Genomic DNA, 16,633 nt, shown 5'->3' on the forward strand with positions numbered 1-16,633 from the left:
CTGGTTTAGGAATCCCCTACAGGTCTTGGGATCTCCGGCGTACCGGGGTGGTGAGGCCAAACGAAGTCTGGAAGCATCCGAGGAGGCTGCCACGGGAGCTGTGGCCGTGGATTGTACAGTGGAAACCTGAGATGCCAAGGATGTGGCTGTCGCTTGTAGCGTGTTCAGGCGGGTATCCACAGAAGACATGAAGCTCAGCATGCGGGTCTGGGTCTCGCGCTGGCGTGTGAGTTCCTGCTGCAAGGCTGCTAGTGCTTCGGCGGGATCCATGGCCTGTTCTTACTGTTAGGGCCAGGTGGACGGGCAGACCCAGGAGGTGGATCCACTGGGCTGAACACCTCACCGAGGGCAAGGTGCCCAGTAGCCGGAGCACTAGCAGGACAGTCCGTTTAGAGGAGTGGAGTAAAGAAGTCCCTGGAACCACGGGGTCTCTGATGGTAGTCCAGGTGACGGAGCTCAGGTTCGGAGGCCGAGATGTCGTCAGGCAGAGTCCGGAACCAATGGAGCGAGAAGGTGGGTCACCACAGGGATCGGAGATGGCCGGAACTGACAGGATGGCAGGCCGTCACCGTTCGGGGTTCGGGTATCGTCAGGACCGGTTGGCGAGGCAGGAGCGGCTCTACGAGAGAGATAGGTGAGTATATCACAGACACAAGGAGACCTGACTCCTAGCTTAGAAAACACGAAGAACAGGCCCCGCCCACTTGGAAAGGATCCCCCTATATACCCAGTACCTGATCCTTCAATATCCTGTTGGAGGACACTGGCCCTTTAAGAAAGGGTCAATGACCGCGCGCGCCCTAATGCGCATACGTGAGGCCCGGGTGCCAGAAGCCAGGGCAAGGAGCGGTGAACAGGAGGCAGGAGAGCCGGCCTGGAGCAGAGCTGCCGACGGGCGCCGGGAGCGGGGACCGGGCCGCCTGGGGACCGCCGATGATGGGGCCTGGAGGCTATGGAGCGGGGGACGCCTGACAGAGGAGCCGGGGAGCGAGGCAGGGAAGCCGGGGAGTGTGGCAGGTGAGCCGGGGAGCGAGGCAGGGGAGCCGGAGAGCGTGGCAGGGGAGCCGGGAAGCAAGGCAGGGGACCCGGGGAGCGTGACAACTACATAGGGACAGGAACTCTAATAGCAAGGCCTAACAAAAAGGGGCCTGGCTGTATCCTGTGCAAAAAAAATGAGTTTTTTTTGTTAGCGTTATGGCCATAAGACTACAACGCTCGTCACGGAAACCTCATGCTTGTAGGTCCCTACACTATATATAATATAAAAAAGCAAAAAAGAGGAATAAATATCATTACTTACAGCAAAGATGGAACTGCAGCTGTATATTGCCCAGGCCAAAAGACTACTTTATGTATAGTGTATGGACCTACAAGCATGAGGTTCCCGTGATGAGGGCTGTAGGCTTCCGTATTATGGCCATAACGCTAACAAAAAAACATATTTTTTTTTTGTACAGGATACAGCCAGGCCCCTTTTTGTTAAGCTTTGCGATTAGAGTTCCTGTCTCTATGTTGTGCGCAATTGGGGTACGGCTTGGCAGCCCGCCTGATCTAATAGCATGGGCGTCACCTAATAGGCTGCGGGCTTGTGACTGTGCATCTGCAAGTGTGAACAGCGATCTATGCAAGCCATCAGTGTGCAGTTTTACCATCCAGCAATCGCTCCCTCAATGTTTGGAAGTGTGTGTGTGATTTACTCCTCCTGCGCCTGTGATGCCTTCACTTAGTGGAGGCTTACCTGTATCCTGCTGGAGTAGTAGTCTTTTGGCCTGGCCAATATACAGCTGCAGTTACATCTTTGCTGTAAGTAATGATATTTATTCCTCTTTTTTGCTTTTTTATATCACCTGTTAAAAAGCTTAAAAAATTATAGTGCTAAAAAAAGAAAAAAACATACCTACCCAAATGTTGGCTTTTTCTTCCGGACAAAGATTGGCTGCAGCTTTAACCTGACATTTTCCTAAGAGAAGACAAAGCCATGTGACTGGCTGGGACAACAGGGAAAAGCTAGGATCTAGCTGATGAGTAAGATTTTTTGTTAGCATCATCATGGACCCATTTTTGAAAAATTATTTTTCAAAACAGGGTTGTGTTTTAGTCAATATTCGTCATCAGTATTTGTAAGTCAAAAGCCGAGATGGCTTCAAAACAGTTTCATAAAATTCTTGCAGAAAAATGTCTACCTTTTCTAACACATGGATTAACTACCATTAGGAAAGTTCATCAATATTTCATTCGGGAGGTCCAATCTCTTCCGGAAGGGAGGTAAATCGAGCTGAACTGCAGAAAATGCCGCAGTTACATTTACAGATTCGTAACTGTGTCGGGTCAATGAGGGGCAATAATGATAACGGGGTCTGGGAGGTAACCTTAATTATATTGCCTTTTTTGCTCACAGTTGCATTATCTGTATTGTGAAATATATAATCAATTTGAAGCAGAAATCAGTTTATTATGCTGATTTTTAACAACAGTGACTAAGATCCTACGTGCAATGACTGAATGAACAATGCTCTTGTCCCTGCTCTCAGCACATCACAATGATCAGTGCTTAGAGAAGTGACGTACATCAGGGGATGACAATGGTGGAGACCCTTGGGTCTGCCCAGTACATTGATTAGCATATTGATGACAGTGGAGTTAGTGTGACAGATGCTCTATTCCTTCAATGTTCTCCTTGGTTACTATATAACAATTTATAAGCACATCTCACAATTAAAACAAAGGAAAATGATAAGGACATTATTGTAATTTATATTTTATGTTATTCACATATGTAATGTAACATTTTATTATTTAAAGTGAATCTGCCAGCAAGTTTTTGCTATGTAAGCTGAAGCCGGGATGTTGCAAGGGTTAACACAGCAAGTTCAGGGATGCCTGTCTTGTCACTGTCGGGTCCGATCATTTGTTTATTTGCTGTGTTTGACTAAAGGGGGCTTTACACGCTACGAGATCGCTACAGCGATCTCGTTGGGGTCACGGGTTTTGTGACGCACATCCGGCCGCTGTAGCGATGCTGTTGTGTGTGACACCTATGAGCGATTTTGCATCGTCGCAAAAACGTGCAAAATCGTTCATCAGCAACATGGGGGTCCATTCTCAAATATCGTTACTTCAGCAGTAACAAAGTTGTTCCTCGTTCCTGCGGCAGCACACATCGCTCCGTGTGACACCGCAGGAACGAGGAAGCTCTCCTTACCTGCCTCCCGGCCACAATGCGGAAGGAAGGAGGTGGGCGGGATGTTACGTCCCGCTCATCTCAGCCCCTCCGCTTTTATTGGGCGGCGGTTCAGTGACGCTGCTGTGAAGTCGCTGTGACACTGAACGAACCTCCCCCTTAGAAAGGAGGCGGTTCGCCGGTCACAGCGACGTCGCAGGGAAGGTAAGTATGTGTGACGGGTCTGCTCGATGTTGTGCGACACGGGCAGAGATTTGCCCGTGTCGCACAACCGATGGGGGTGGGTATGCACGCTGGTGATATCAGTACCAATATTGCAGTGTGTAAAGAGGCCTTTAGCAGCAGGACCCTTATCATGATAGGACTAGACACTCACGAGCACAGCAGTCCAACATGCCCCCTGCTTTGATTGACCTCTCACTGTCAATGTACAATCTTTATTGAGAGCCTGGTGTGGGCGGCGCAACTCTCTGGACTCTATAACATTAATAAACCTAAAAATTCAGATTGTAATGTAGTAGTATAAAAATTCAGATTGTGTCAGAACTTCTGCCGCCACTAATCTAAGTGATACACCATTGGCTTCAGGATCTCTTTGCCTACATCTTGCTGCTCTCAGTTGAGGTAGCAAAAACCTGCTGACAGATTACTTTTAAGTATATGACAACACATCTATTGACTAAAAATTGTGATCAGTCAATTCTGCCTGTCAATTCAAAAGAAGGCTTACACTGAGAGGGTTTTTTTTTTTTTACTGTTTATTGCATCTTGTGCAGCTTAAAGGATAATATATCAGCATGATCTTGCAAAGAAAGCTGAGGACAGCATGCTTGCAAGAGTTAAAAAAGAAAAAACAACCATGCTTCTCTTATCTGTGTGGCAAGCTGCTGTTTTCCTAAATGAAAGGGTTTATTACCCTGTGAACACCATTAGAGGACTAGAAAGTTTCCAGCTATGTTGTCTGATACGCCCCCTGCTATAGAGAGCCTGGTGTGAGCGGGACAACTCTCAGCTCAGCTAAACTCAATTCTTTGGTACTGTCAAAACAGCTGCACCCAGTAATCTAAGTTAGACATGGTTGGCGTCAGAATCTCTTTCCCTACAATATGCTGCTTTCAGATGAAGTAACAAAAACCTGCTGACATATTCCCTTTATTTTTTACTATTTAGATTGATAGTTACACTTTAAAACTTAAAATTAAGATACTTATAAAATAACATTGAGAAATCTCTATTTTTAATATAAATGTCATGAATTTCATTGCTTCCAGTTAGAGGGTAATGAAAAATACCTATTTTAGATCTAATGAAGATTGTTAGTAGGCATTGAACATCCTCATTTCTTGCTTCAACAGAGCGTGTAACTCAAGTGAACACAGACATCTTCGTCACCAGCTTTGGACCAGTTTCTGATCACGATATGGTAAGATGCATGAATTTCCCTATATTATATTCTATGCTCATGGAGTTTGACTTCAAGGTTTATGCACAAAGGGAATAAAAAAAGATGAATTATATTTGCATATGGTAATGAAAAAGTAAAGACTAATTTTACCTAACCGGCATCTGTGTGGTGTTTTTTTTGTTTCATGTGTCATGGATGACCAATATTTGATCTCTGCTATAAATTTCACAATACCCTATGAAATCTGAGTATGTTACCTGCAAGATTAAAATGACCTTTATATTAAAATGTCATTATTTTACCATTTAATATTGTTCCATTTAATGAATGGTGTTTAGATGATACTTAATCATGCTATAATGTTTAGGCTTTGGCTACACGATGACATGTGTCACCTGACAGAAATTCATTGAATTTTCTGAAGATTTTAGAGCTGCAAATAAAACAGCCAAGAGGCAGATAAGTTGCTCACAAGTGACATGTAAAGGGTGCTTTACACGCTGCGACATCGCTACCGATATATCGTCAGGGTCACGTCGTTAGTGACGCACATCCGGCGCCGGTAGCGACATCGCAGCGTGTGACACCAAGGAGCGATGATCAACGACCGCAAAATCGTCCAAAAACGGTGATCGTTGACACGTCGCTCCTTTCCTTAATAACGCTGCTGCCACAGGTACGATGTTGTTCGTCATTCCTTCTTCGGCATCACACATCGCTATGTGTGACATCGTAGGAACGACGAACATCTCCTTACCTGCGTCCACTGGCAATGTGGAAGGAAGGAGGTGGGCGCTCATCTCCGCCCTTCCACTTCTATTGGCCGGCCGCTTAGTGACACTGCAGTGACATCGCTATGATGCCGAATGCACCTCCCCTTGAGGGAGGGATTGTTCAGAGGTCACAGCGACGTCGCTGACAAGGTATGTGCGTGTGACGCTGTCGTAGTGATAATGTTCGCTACAGCAGCAATCACCACATATCGCATCAACGACGGGGGAGGGTGCTATCGCGCTCGACATTGCTAGCAATCGCTAGCAATGTCGCAGCGTGTAAAGCACCCTTAAGGCTGGTGTTACACTTGCGAATTACTTGAGCATAACGCGCAAGTCTCGCATCACATCACCCGGCACGGCCTGCCACTCTCCGGAAAGGAGTGGGTCAGCTGCATGCAGGAGAGCGGCAGGCCGTGCCGGATGATGCCATGCGAGACTCGCGTGAGTTATGTGCAAGTCATTCACAAGTGTCACTCTAGCCTAACTTGCATTAAAGTCTATGGCAAATGTTTTCTTTGCAATTGCTGACTAGCTACGAAAATTCTCACACATTTGGAAATATTTCTGACTGTGTGTTGCAGTATGTCGTAGACCACAACGATGCTCTATAGGAAATAATTTTATCCAATGTTGCAAGATCTCGCAGCAATTTCAGTGTTATGTGACACATCGGCATGTAGCCATAGCCTTGTGGGAAATCTTATTTATATGTAGCCTGATCGTATGTTAAGCTGCTTTTACACTGATAAATAACACTGGGGAAAAAATGACCCCCAAAATTTTGGTGCCTAAGGTATTAGGTTTTATTTCAAGTATATTCAGTCTTCTGAATCAGAAAATATCATTCATTTTCTTTGTAGCTGTCCTACTTTTTACGACACGGTATAGTTATCACAGACACTACTAGAGTGTAAGGCAATTGGAAATCACAGCATTTAGTTGTGCAGAATGCTCCCTGACTTTCCTTTGTTCCTGCTGTCAGTATTCAGTGTACCAGTAGCTTCTCTGCTTGGTTTTCAACCTTTTCCCTTTAAGACCCAGCGAAGCCCGTATTTACTTCAGTTGCTAATCATCTGTATTTCCCCTTGGGTTTAAATACTCTAATATTCCCTAGACTTGTGCTGAAGATATTATTCAGTTTATTCAAGCTCTGGATGCCAGCAGGTGGCTTGTACTCATCTGTGAAATTGTTGCTGAAACTTTGCGGAATTTCTGCCTGAGTTATCTATGGATAAGTACCGTAGTTCTTGCATTTTTCCCCTGTGTGTGTTCCTTGTTGTCTTCTTTAGTGTTTAATGGGGTTGACGAAGAGCTCATCCCATCCATTCCATATTTAAGGCCCAGCACTAGAGATCCCTAGGGTCAGGTATCCAGCTCAGCACATAGGTGCAGAACCTATCTAGGGTGGTGAAGGACCAGGGACCAGCGGTAGGTTTGGTCAAGGATCACCATCTCCCCTTTCCCTAGACACAGGGTTGCCCTTCCTTTCCCTTTCTCTGTTTTCTTGGTATTTCCCTGTACCTAGTATGACAACAGTTGCCCACACATGAATTTGGGATTTTTTCCTTTACAGGGGTAGTAGAATAAAAGAAAGTCTGTAAAGTATTAATAACCCCCATAACAACAAGTGATGAACACATCATGAGTCGCTTCCGAGTACACATTTTTCCTTGCAGATGAAGGCTGAATTATTCAGCCTTCATTTGCTTCTAACAGTCACGAGTAGAGCAGCACTTCACCCGCAACTGATAACCTGTTAGATGCCGCTATCAATCTCTGACAGCAGTATTTAACGAGTGGTGGCAGCGGGGCGCACTCTTCTGAGCCTTCTTCGGCTTGCCCATGATGCGATCATTGGATACCAATGTGTTGTCATGACAGCCAGGGGTTTGCTGAAGACCCGTGCCTGTGGCCAGCGTTCATAGGATACTGTGATTTATTTTATATACAGCAATGCAGCGGCATTGCTGTATTTAGAACAAGTGATCAGACCATTGCAGGTTCATGTCCCTAAGGGGACTAGTAAATATAGCACAAAGTTAAAAAAAATGTTTGGGGAAAAAAACAATAAGTTAAAATCACCCTCTTTACCACATTAAAAGTTAAGAGATTAAAAAATACACATATTTAGTATTGCTGCATTCATAGAAGTCAGATCTATCAAAATAAAAAAAATACATGAATCCGAATGGTAAACAGCGTAACAAGAAAAACAATCCAAATGCTATAATTGTAATTATTCTGCCACAGTTTTTATCAACAACAGTAAAAACTGTAATACAAAGTGATAAAAATATTGTATGTACCTGAAAACAATATCAATAAAAACATCAGCCCTCACACCACTCAATAACCCAAAAATTAAAAACCTTACACCTCTTGGAAAGTTGTGACGCAACTTATTTTTTTTTTCATTTCTAAAGTTTTTTTCACCACTTAAATAATCAAAAATTATAACTGTTTGTTATCTACATAATTGCACTGACCTAGAGAAACAAACTGCTAGGTCACTTTTATGGTAAAATGAATGCTGTAATTTAAAAAAACAAAAAAAAACAATTGCAGAATTTCACTTTTTTCTTTAGCCATTTTGCCACACTTGGAATTTTTTTTCTCGCTCACCATTACATCAAAAATACAACTCATCCCGCAAAAAAAAACCAAACAAGCTTTCATTTGGCTATATCAACAGAAAAACAAAAGTGTTTTCACTCTTGGAAAAAGGGAAGAAAAAAATTCAAAGAGCCCCCCCAAAAAGTCTGGTCCTTAAAGGCTTAAACACAATGCACATTAAATTAAGTATTAAGGATTGCACATGAAAATAGGGATATCACAATATCGACCAAGTAAATGGCGGCTGTTCATAGATAGTTCTAAGTGGAGCCTAAAATTAGTGCTTTTACACAATGTAAACAAATATGGATTAGTCTCACTCAACCAAGATGACCGAAGAGCAAAACACTATTGCACTGGTCCTACAGAAAATATCATACCACAATCGCTAGTGGCTAATCTGTGTGAATCTGAAGGTGGTGAATAGTGATGAGTGGACCTGTAGATATTCTGGTTCGTCAAACTTTTACAGAATAAAAAAACCCTTTGGTTCGGGACCAAAACTTGACCCCGGACAATGAACCTCATACAAATTAATGGGGACTCAAAGTTCTGGGCTGTAAAATAGTCCTAGTAAAGGTTAGGGGGCTGCAAAAGGAAGCTAAATGGGAGTAAGAGGAGGACTGCCATGCAAACAAATGTGATTAGGAAAATGACTAAAAGGGCTTCTGTCACCCTAGTAATTATGGTTACATAGCAAGTAAATGAAGAAACTAAAAATGTTAACAAAGACCCCACAGAGAAGGATTTCAGAGATTTTCCACGGACGAATCATTTAAAAAAGGGCCCCTACAGAGCCTCTATTCCCAGTTCATTCACACGGTCAAGACTGCAGAGTTTACCACAGAGTGTGAATTTCAAATCGAGGCCACAACAGAGCATCTATAAACAGTTGCTCCACGCAGCCAAGATTGCCAGACTTCCCCCACAGAGCAAGAAGTTTAACAAATTTGCCTTTACAATGAAGGTCGTACTGGTACGTCCTTGGCCGATTCCCCCGTTTGCGGCAGGCTCCAGGGGCAAGCCTGCGGTAGTCCTCGCACATGTCTGCTGATCTGATCAGCAGATATGGGTTGCAAAAAGGCACAGGTGGATCCTGTTAACCAAATAAATCGTGCTGTCAAATAATAACAGCACGATTTAAAGGGCCGCGGAAAGGATCGCCCTGTTCCCTGCCGCCTTCAGTGGCCTCGTGACATTGGGTGACAGTGTGTTGTTATGGTAGCACAGGGTCAGCTGATGACCCCTGATGCCGCCATGACTCACTTCCTGTGAGAGCCAACAGAGCGCTGCCACTTACACGAGATGAGCATTTCTGCTGATCAGAGCAATGTTGTTCTGGTCAGCAGAAATGAATGGGTGATTGGACTGGGCCGGCATAAAGTCCCCTAGAGAAACGCTAAAAAAACCCCTCTTCAAATCACCCCTTTTTGCCCCATTGAAAATAAAACAGTTAAAAAAATAATAAAATACACATTTTGTATTGCCATGTTTAGAAATGCCCGATATATCAAAATATAACATTAATTAATCTGATCAGTGCACACCGTGGTGAGAAAAAAAAATTACAAATGCCAAAACTACGTTTTTTGGTTGCTGCATTAAAATAGAATAACAGGTGATTAATACAGCACATCTATACAATAATGGTATAATTAAAAACATCAGCTTAAATAAAAAAAAAATAAGTCATCACTGAGCCCCAGATCCTGAATAAGGAGAACTTTACGAGTCTCGGAAAATGATGACAAAATGCTAGGCATTTTTTGAACAAACTTCTGATTTTTTTTCACCCCTTGGATAAAAGTATGCATCTTTGGTATCTATGAACTCGTACTGACGTGAGACTTCACACTTATCTGCCAGTTTTACCGTACAGTGAACATGGTGAATAAAAAAAACCCAATCGTACAATTGCACTTTTTTCACTATTTCTCCACGTTTGGAACTATTTTACCATTTTCCAATACACTATATGGTAAAACTAATAGTTTCTTTCAAAATAACTTATCCTGCAAAAAATAAGCCCTCATATGGCCATATTGATGGAAAAATTAATACATTATGGCTCTTGGAAGAAGAGGAGTAAAAAACGAAAACGAAGACCGTAAAATCGCCCCAGGGGTATAGGAGTTAATCTACTTTTCCGATCCCCACTTTACTGTTTTCCCCCTCAAATATCACTTCTCTGGCTTATAATTACCCAGTGATTAATTTTAAATTTGTAACAATAACATAAACAATAGTGATGAGCGAGCATGCTTGTCACTACTCGGTACTCGCACGAGTATCACTGTACTCGGGCTGCTCGGCGGGGACCGAGTAATCTCGCGATACTCGTGCTTTACTCGTGGTCTTCATTTCTGCATGTTGGCGCTCTTTTGAGAGCCAGCCCTCATGCAGGGATTGGCTGGCAGACCACTGCAATGCCACAGCCCTGTTAGTTGTGGAATTGCAGTGATTGGCCGGCCTGCACAGCGTCACCGAGCCTTTATATAGGCCGGCGCGCTGTGCTCTGCTCACAGCTATTCTGACAGTGAGTGTAGGGAGAGTGTCGCTGATTCAGGGAAAGCTTTGCGGCCCTTTATAGCTTTTTCAGTTGCAGGGCTGCAAACAGTGTGACCAAAAGTCCTTCTCAGGACTATTCTAGTTGTATACAGGCAGGCAGGGTATAGCCAGGTCGGCGTACAGTAGCAGAGTCCTTCTCAGGACTATTGTTGCTATATACAGGCAGGGTATAGCCAGGTCTGAATACAGGCTAGTGACCAAAAGAGTCCTTGTCAGGACTATTGTAGCAGTATACAGGCAGGCAGGCAGGCAGGGTAGTGGTGACCGTATACCAGCCTTCATATCTGGGGCTGGTGTACACAGTGTAAAACAGTCCAGATAGTGTCTGACTTGTCTGTACTGTAATTGTCGCTCCCCAAAAAAACCTGTTAGGTTATTATTGCGTCCGTGCTTGGTTTTTAAAACCGCACGTGTGTGCCTGTTGGTGGCAGCGTACAGGTGCACTGGTGTGCGTTTACCAAACTATTATATAACGCACAAGTGTAGTGTATAATACACGTCAGTCAGCAGTGGCTGATAGTGTCAGAGTTCTTAATTTTTGCTCCTAAAACCTGTGTTAGGTTATTATTGCGTCCGTGCTTGGTTTTTAAAACCGCACGTGTGTGCCTGTTGGTGGCAGCGTACAGGTGCACTGGTGTGCGTTTACCAAACTATTATATAACGCACAAGTGTAGTGTATAATACACGTCAGTCAGCAGTGGCTGATAGTGTCAGAGTTCTTAATTTTTGCTCCTAAAACCTGTGTTAGGTTATTATTGCGTCCGTGCTTGGTTTTTAAAACCGCACGTGTGTGCCTGTTGGTGGCAGCGTACAGGTGCACTGGTGTGCGTTTACCAAACTATTATATAACGCACAAGTGTAGTGTATAATACACGTCAGTCAGCAGTGGCTGATAGTGTCAGAGTTCTTAATTTTTGCTCCTAAAACCTGTGTTAGGTTATTATTGCGTCCGTGCTTGGTTTTTAAAACCGCACGTGTGTGCCTGTTGGTGGCAGCGTACAGGTGCACTGGTGTGCGTTTACCAAACTATTATATAACGCACAAGTGTAGTGTATAATACACGTCAGTCAGCAGTGGCTGATAGTGTCAGAGTTCTTAATTTTTGCTCCTAAAACCTGTGTTAGGTTATTATTGCGTCCGTGCTTGCATTTAAAAACCGCACGTGTGTGCCTGTCGGTGGCAGCGTACAGGTGCACTTGTGTGCAATTTCCAGAAACTTTGATATAACGCACAAGTAGTGAATATACACGTCAGCAGTGCACAGCATTGCAAAATGCGCAAGGGCATTGGCAAGGAACAAGGAAGTGGACGTGATGGTGGTGCAGGCAGAGGCCGAGGTCGTGGGCAAGCTCTAATTTCGCCACAACAAAGGGCCACATCTAGTCGCTCGCACGTCCTGTCCCAAATTCTTGGGGACCGCAGCAGTACACCGCTCTTGAACCAAGACCAGTGTCAACAGGTTGTTAGTTGGATAGCGGATAATGCTTCCAGTCAGATTGGCACCACCACAAACACTCTGTCTTCCACACGGTCAAGTGTCAGTAGCCGTGATACTGCACCGCACATTTCTGAACCTGATCCTCCTTCCTACCACCAGGCTGAGTACACGTCCTCCTCGGACATTAATGATCCCACACTTGGACACTCGGAAGAGCTGTTCACGTTTCCATTCACACATTCTGGCCTCTCGCCAGCTCATATTGAAGTGGGTCACGAGGAGATCGTCTGTACAGATGGCCAAATATTTGAGCAGCCACGTTCTCACGAAGTTGGCAACGTGTCTCAACAAGTGGTGGACGATGATGAGACACAATTGTCAGCAAGTCAGGAGGAGGAGCAGGGTGCGGAAGAGGAAGACGACGTGGTGGATGATCCAGTAACTGACCCAACCTGGCAGGAGGATATGCAGAGCGAGGACAGCAGTGCACAGGGGGAGGGAGGCGTAGCATCACAACAGGCAGTAAGAAGCAGGGTGGTGGCCCCAGGCAGAAGTCAGGCAACCGTTCCCCGGAACAACACGACGACACAAGGTGCCTGTACAAATGTTAGGTCTTCACGAGTCTGGCAGTTTTTTAAGTTGGATCCAGATGATTCAAAAAAGGCCATTTGCAACACCTGCCGTGCCAGCATCAGCAGGGGTACCAAAACTAGCAGCCTGACCACCACCAGCATGATCAGGCACATGTCAGCCAAGCACCCGACTTTGTGGGAAGTACAACAGAGTCGAGGAGCAGTGCTTGCTGATGTCACTGCTACGTCTTCGCTGGTTGTGCATGCGAGCCAATCCTCTGTCCATGCTGCCTGCGAACAAGCCTCCTCCACTCCTGCACCTGCAGTTGCCTACGCAGAAAGAACACCATCATCAAGCACGTCCTTGTCCCAGCGCAGCGTTCAGTTATCCATTCAGCAAACCTTTGAACGCAGGCGCAAATACACTGCCAACACCCCACATGCCACAGTTCTAAATGCTAACATTTCGCGACTGCTTGCGCTGGAAATGTTGCCTTTTAGGCTGGTGGAGACAGAAGCATTCCGTGACCTGATGGCGGCAGCTGTCCCACGTTACTCGGTCCCCAGCCGCCACTATTTCTCCCGGTGTGCCGTCCCCGCGTTGCATAACCACGTGTCACAAAACATCACACGTGCCCTGAACAACGCTGTTTCACCCAAGGTCCACCTAACCACAGACACGTGGACAAGTGCTTGTGGGCAAGGCCGCTACATCTCGTTGACGGCACACTGGGTTAATATTGTGGAAGCTGGGACCCAGTCTGAGCGAGGGACGCAACACGTCCTTCCCACACCAAGGTTTGCAGGCCCTACCTCAGTCAGTGTTTCACCCACACTCTACAGCTCCGGAATGTCATGCTCTTCAGCCTCCTCCTCCTCCTGCGCATCCTCATCCACTGTGCCCTCCACACCAGTCACAAGCTGGAAGCACTGCAGCACTGCCTCGGCGAAGCGGCAACAGGCTGTGCTGAAGCTAATCTGCATAGGTGACAAACCCCACAATGCAGAAGAGCTGTGGACAGCTCTGAAACAGCAGGCAGATCACTGGCTCACACCTCTGAACCTAAAGCCAGGAAAGGTCGTTTGTGACAATGGCCGGAACCTGGTGGCGGCTTTGAGGCGAGGCCAGCTGACACATGTTCCATGCGTGGCCCATGTGCTCAACCTCGTGGTTCAGCGGTTTATAAAGTCATACCCAGAGCTGTCTGATCTGCTGGTAAAAGTTCGCCGCCTGTCTGCACATTTTCGAAAGTCACCTACTGCTTCAGCCGGCCTTGCCGGCTTTGAGCGCCGTTTGCATCTTCCGGCTCACAGACTGGTGTGTGATGTCCCCACGCGTTGGAATTCAACTCTGCACATGTTGGTCAGGATATGTGAGCAGAAGAGGGCAGTTGTTGAGTACCTGCATCACCTAAGCCGTCGGGAAATGGGTCAAACTCCACACATAACACCTGAGGAGTGGAGATGGATGTCAGACCTATGTACCATCCTCCAAAACTTTGAGGACTCCACCAAGATGGTGAGTGGTGATGACGCCATTATTAGCGTCACCATACCGCTACTCTGCCTTCTAAAACGGTCCCTGCTGAAAAACAAACATGATGCATTGCAGGCGGAGCGCGATGAGTTGCAGCAAGAAACAGTAGTGGGTGTGGGTGATAACACACAGCCCAGCCTCGTCTCATCACAACGTGCAGTGGAGGACTATGACGAGGAGGAGGATGAAGACATGGAGCAACTCTCCGGCCAAATTGAGGATATGACATGCACACCAGTCATATCCTCGATTCAGCGTGGCTGGCCAGAGGACAGGGTAGATGAGGAGGAGGAGGAGGAGGAGGAGGAGGACAGCATGTTCAGTCATCTTGTTGGTCAGGCTACTGAAGTCCTGGCTGTTAAGAGTCTGGCGCACATGGCTGACTTTATGGTAAGCTGCCTGTCTCGTGACCCTCGCGTTAAGAACATCTTGGCCGACAATCATTACTGGTTGGTAACACTGTTAGACCCACGCTACAAGGAGAACTTTTTGTCTCTTATTCCCGTGGAGGAGAGGTCAACCAAAATGCAGCAGTTTCGGAAGGCCATACTCACGGAAGTAGGCAAAGCATTCCCCTCACAAAACGCTAGCGGCATAGGTCAGGAATCAGTGGACAACCGAGGCGTACAGCCGAGAGAGGCACAAGTCCAATCCGCCAGAGGTAGGGGAACAGTCTTTAAGATGTGGGACAGTTTTCTCAGCCCCTCACGTACCACAGCCCCTGAGGTGCGGGGTAGTGCCACAAGAAATCCTAAGTTTGCCCAGATGCTGAAGGAGTACCTTGCAGATCGAACAACTGTACTCCGACATTCCTCTGTGCCTTACAATTATTGGGTATCCAAGCTGGACACGTGGCATGAATTGGCTCTCTACGCCTTGGAAGTCCTGGCCTGCCCTGCTGCTAGCGTTTTGTCAGAGCGTGTTTTTAGTGCCGCAGGTGGAATCATTACAGATAAACGCACCCGCCTGTCAACTGAAAATGCTGACAGGCTGACTCTGATAAAGATGAACAAGGGTTGGATTGGGCCAGACTTCACCACACCACCAGCAAATGAGAGCGGAGTTTAAAGTTTGCCATGTACCTCCACTCACCCATGGGTACACTTCTCGACTTTGGATAATCGCTGGACTGCTCCTCCTTCTCCTCATGCGCCATCATGATGACCGTTACAATAGTTAGGTCTTTGTTTCAGGTATACCCCCAGTGGTAAATTTTTTCGCCCATTCTTTGCAGAATGGACATTACAACGACAGGAGACCCGCTCCTTTGCAATGGGAACAATGTTTTGAGGCCCTCATGCACGTCTCTACCCAGGGACAACGTGGAGCCTCCCAATTTTTGGCTGCCCTGCCTAAGGGCTATACTGAAATACACCCACTTCCTTACAATGGGCACTTCAGGTTTACAGGCCATCATGCACGTCTCTATCCAGGGACAATGTGGAGCCTCCCAATTTTTGGCTGCCCTGGCAAAGGGCTATACTAAAATAGACCCACTTCCTTACAATGGGCACTTCAGGTTTACAGGCCATCATGCACGTCTCTATCCAGGGACAATGTGGAGCCTCCCAATTTTTGGCTGCCCTGGCAAAGGGCTATACTGAAATAGACCCACTTCCTTACAATGGGCACTTCAGGTTTACAGGCCATCATGCACGTCTCTATCCAGGGACAATGTGGAGCCTCCCAATTTTTGGCTGCCCTGGCAAAGGGCTATACTGAAATAGACCCACTTCCTTACAATGGGCACTTCAGGTTTACAGGCCATCATGCACGTCTCTATCCAGGGACAATGTGGAGCCTCCCAATTTTTGGCTGCCCTGGCAAAGGGCTATACTAAAATAGACCCACTTCCTTACAATGGGCACTTCAGGTTTACAGGCCATCATGCACGTCTCTATCCAGGGACAATGTGGAGCCTCCCAATTTTTGGCTGCCCTGGCAAAGGGCTATACTAAAATAGACCCACTTCCTTACAATGGGCACTTCAGGTTTACAGGCCATCATGCACGTCTCTATCCAGGGACAATGTGGAGCCTCCCAATTTTTGGCTGCCCTGGCAAAGGGCTATACTGAAATAGACCCACTTCCTTACAATGGGCACTTCAGGTTTACAGGCCATCATGCACGTCTCTATCCAGGGACAATGTGGAGCCTCCCAATTTTTGGCTGCCCTGGCAAAGGGCTATACTAAAATAGACCCACTTCCTTACAATGGGCACTTCAGGTTTACAGGCCATCATGCACGTCTCTATCCAGGGACATTGGTGAACCTCACAATTTTGGACTGCCCTGGCAAAGGAAAATACTACAAAGACTCACTTCCTCAAAATGGGCACATTAGACTCAAGAGGCCTTCATGTACGTCTCTTCTCAGGGACATCGGAGTGCCACACAATGTTTTCACGTAAAATCTTTCATGTATTAATCTCAAAAAGTAACATACACCAGCTCTATCTCACTATTGGGTATGTGCCCTTAACATTTCTGCCATGAAAAATCATTTTGGGGTCATTTTGGAAGGTTTTCTGGTGAGTCCGTAA

At 46.1% G+C, this 16,633-nt stretch overlaps 1 protein-coding gene across 2 annotated transcripts in view; it reads left to right on the forward strand.

Moving 5' to 3' along the window:
• GABRA1 (gamma-aminobutyric acid type A receptor subunit alpha1) overlaps positions 1–16,633 on the forward strand; it is a 271,201-nt gene that overhangs the window by 141,572 nt on the left and 112,996 nt on the right. For both annotated transcript variants that reach the window (XM_075344445.1, XM_075344447.1), the window contains exon 4: positions 4,537–4,604. In XM_075344445.1, the coding sequence (XP_075200560.1) occupies positions 4,537–4,604 (68 nt within the window). The remainder of the gene's footprint in view (positions 1–4,536; positions 4,605–16,633) is intronic.

The sequence above is a fragment of the Anomaloglossus baeobatrachus genome, chromosome 4 (assembly GCF_048569485.1).
Source record: "Anomaloglossus baeobatrachus isolate aAnoBae1 chromosome 4, aAnoBae1.hap1, whole genome shotgun sequence".
NCBI classification, from domain to species: Eukaryota; Metazoa; Chordata; class Amphibia; order Anura; family Aromobatidae; genus Anomaloglossus; species Anomaloglossus baeobatrachus.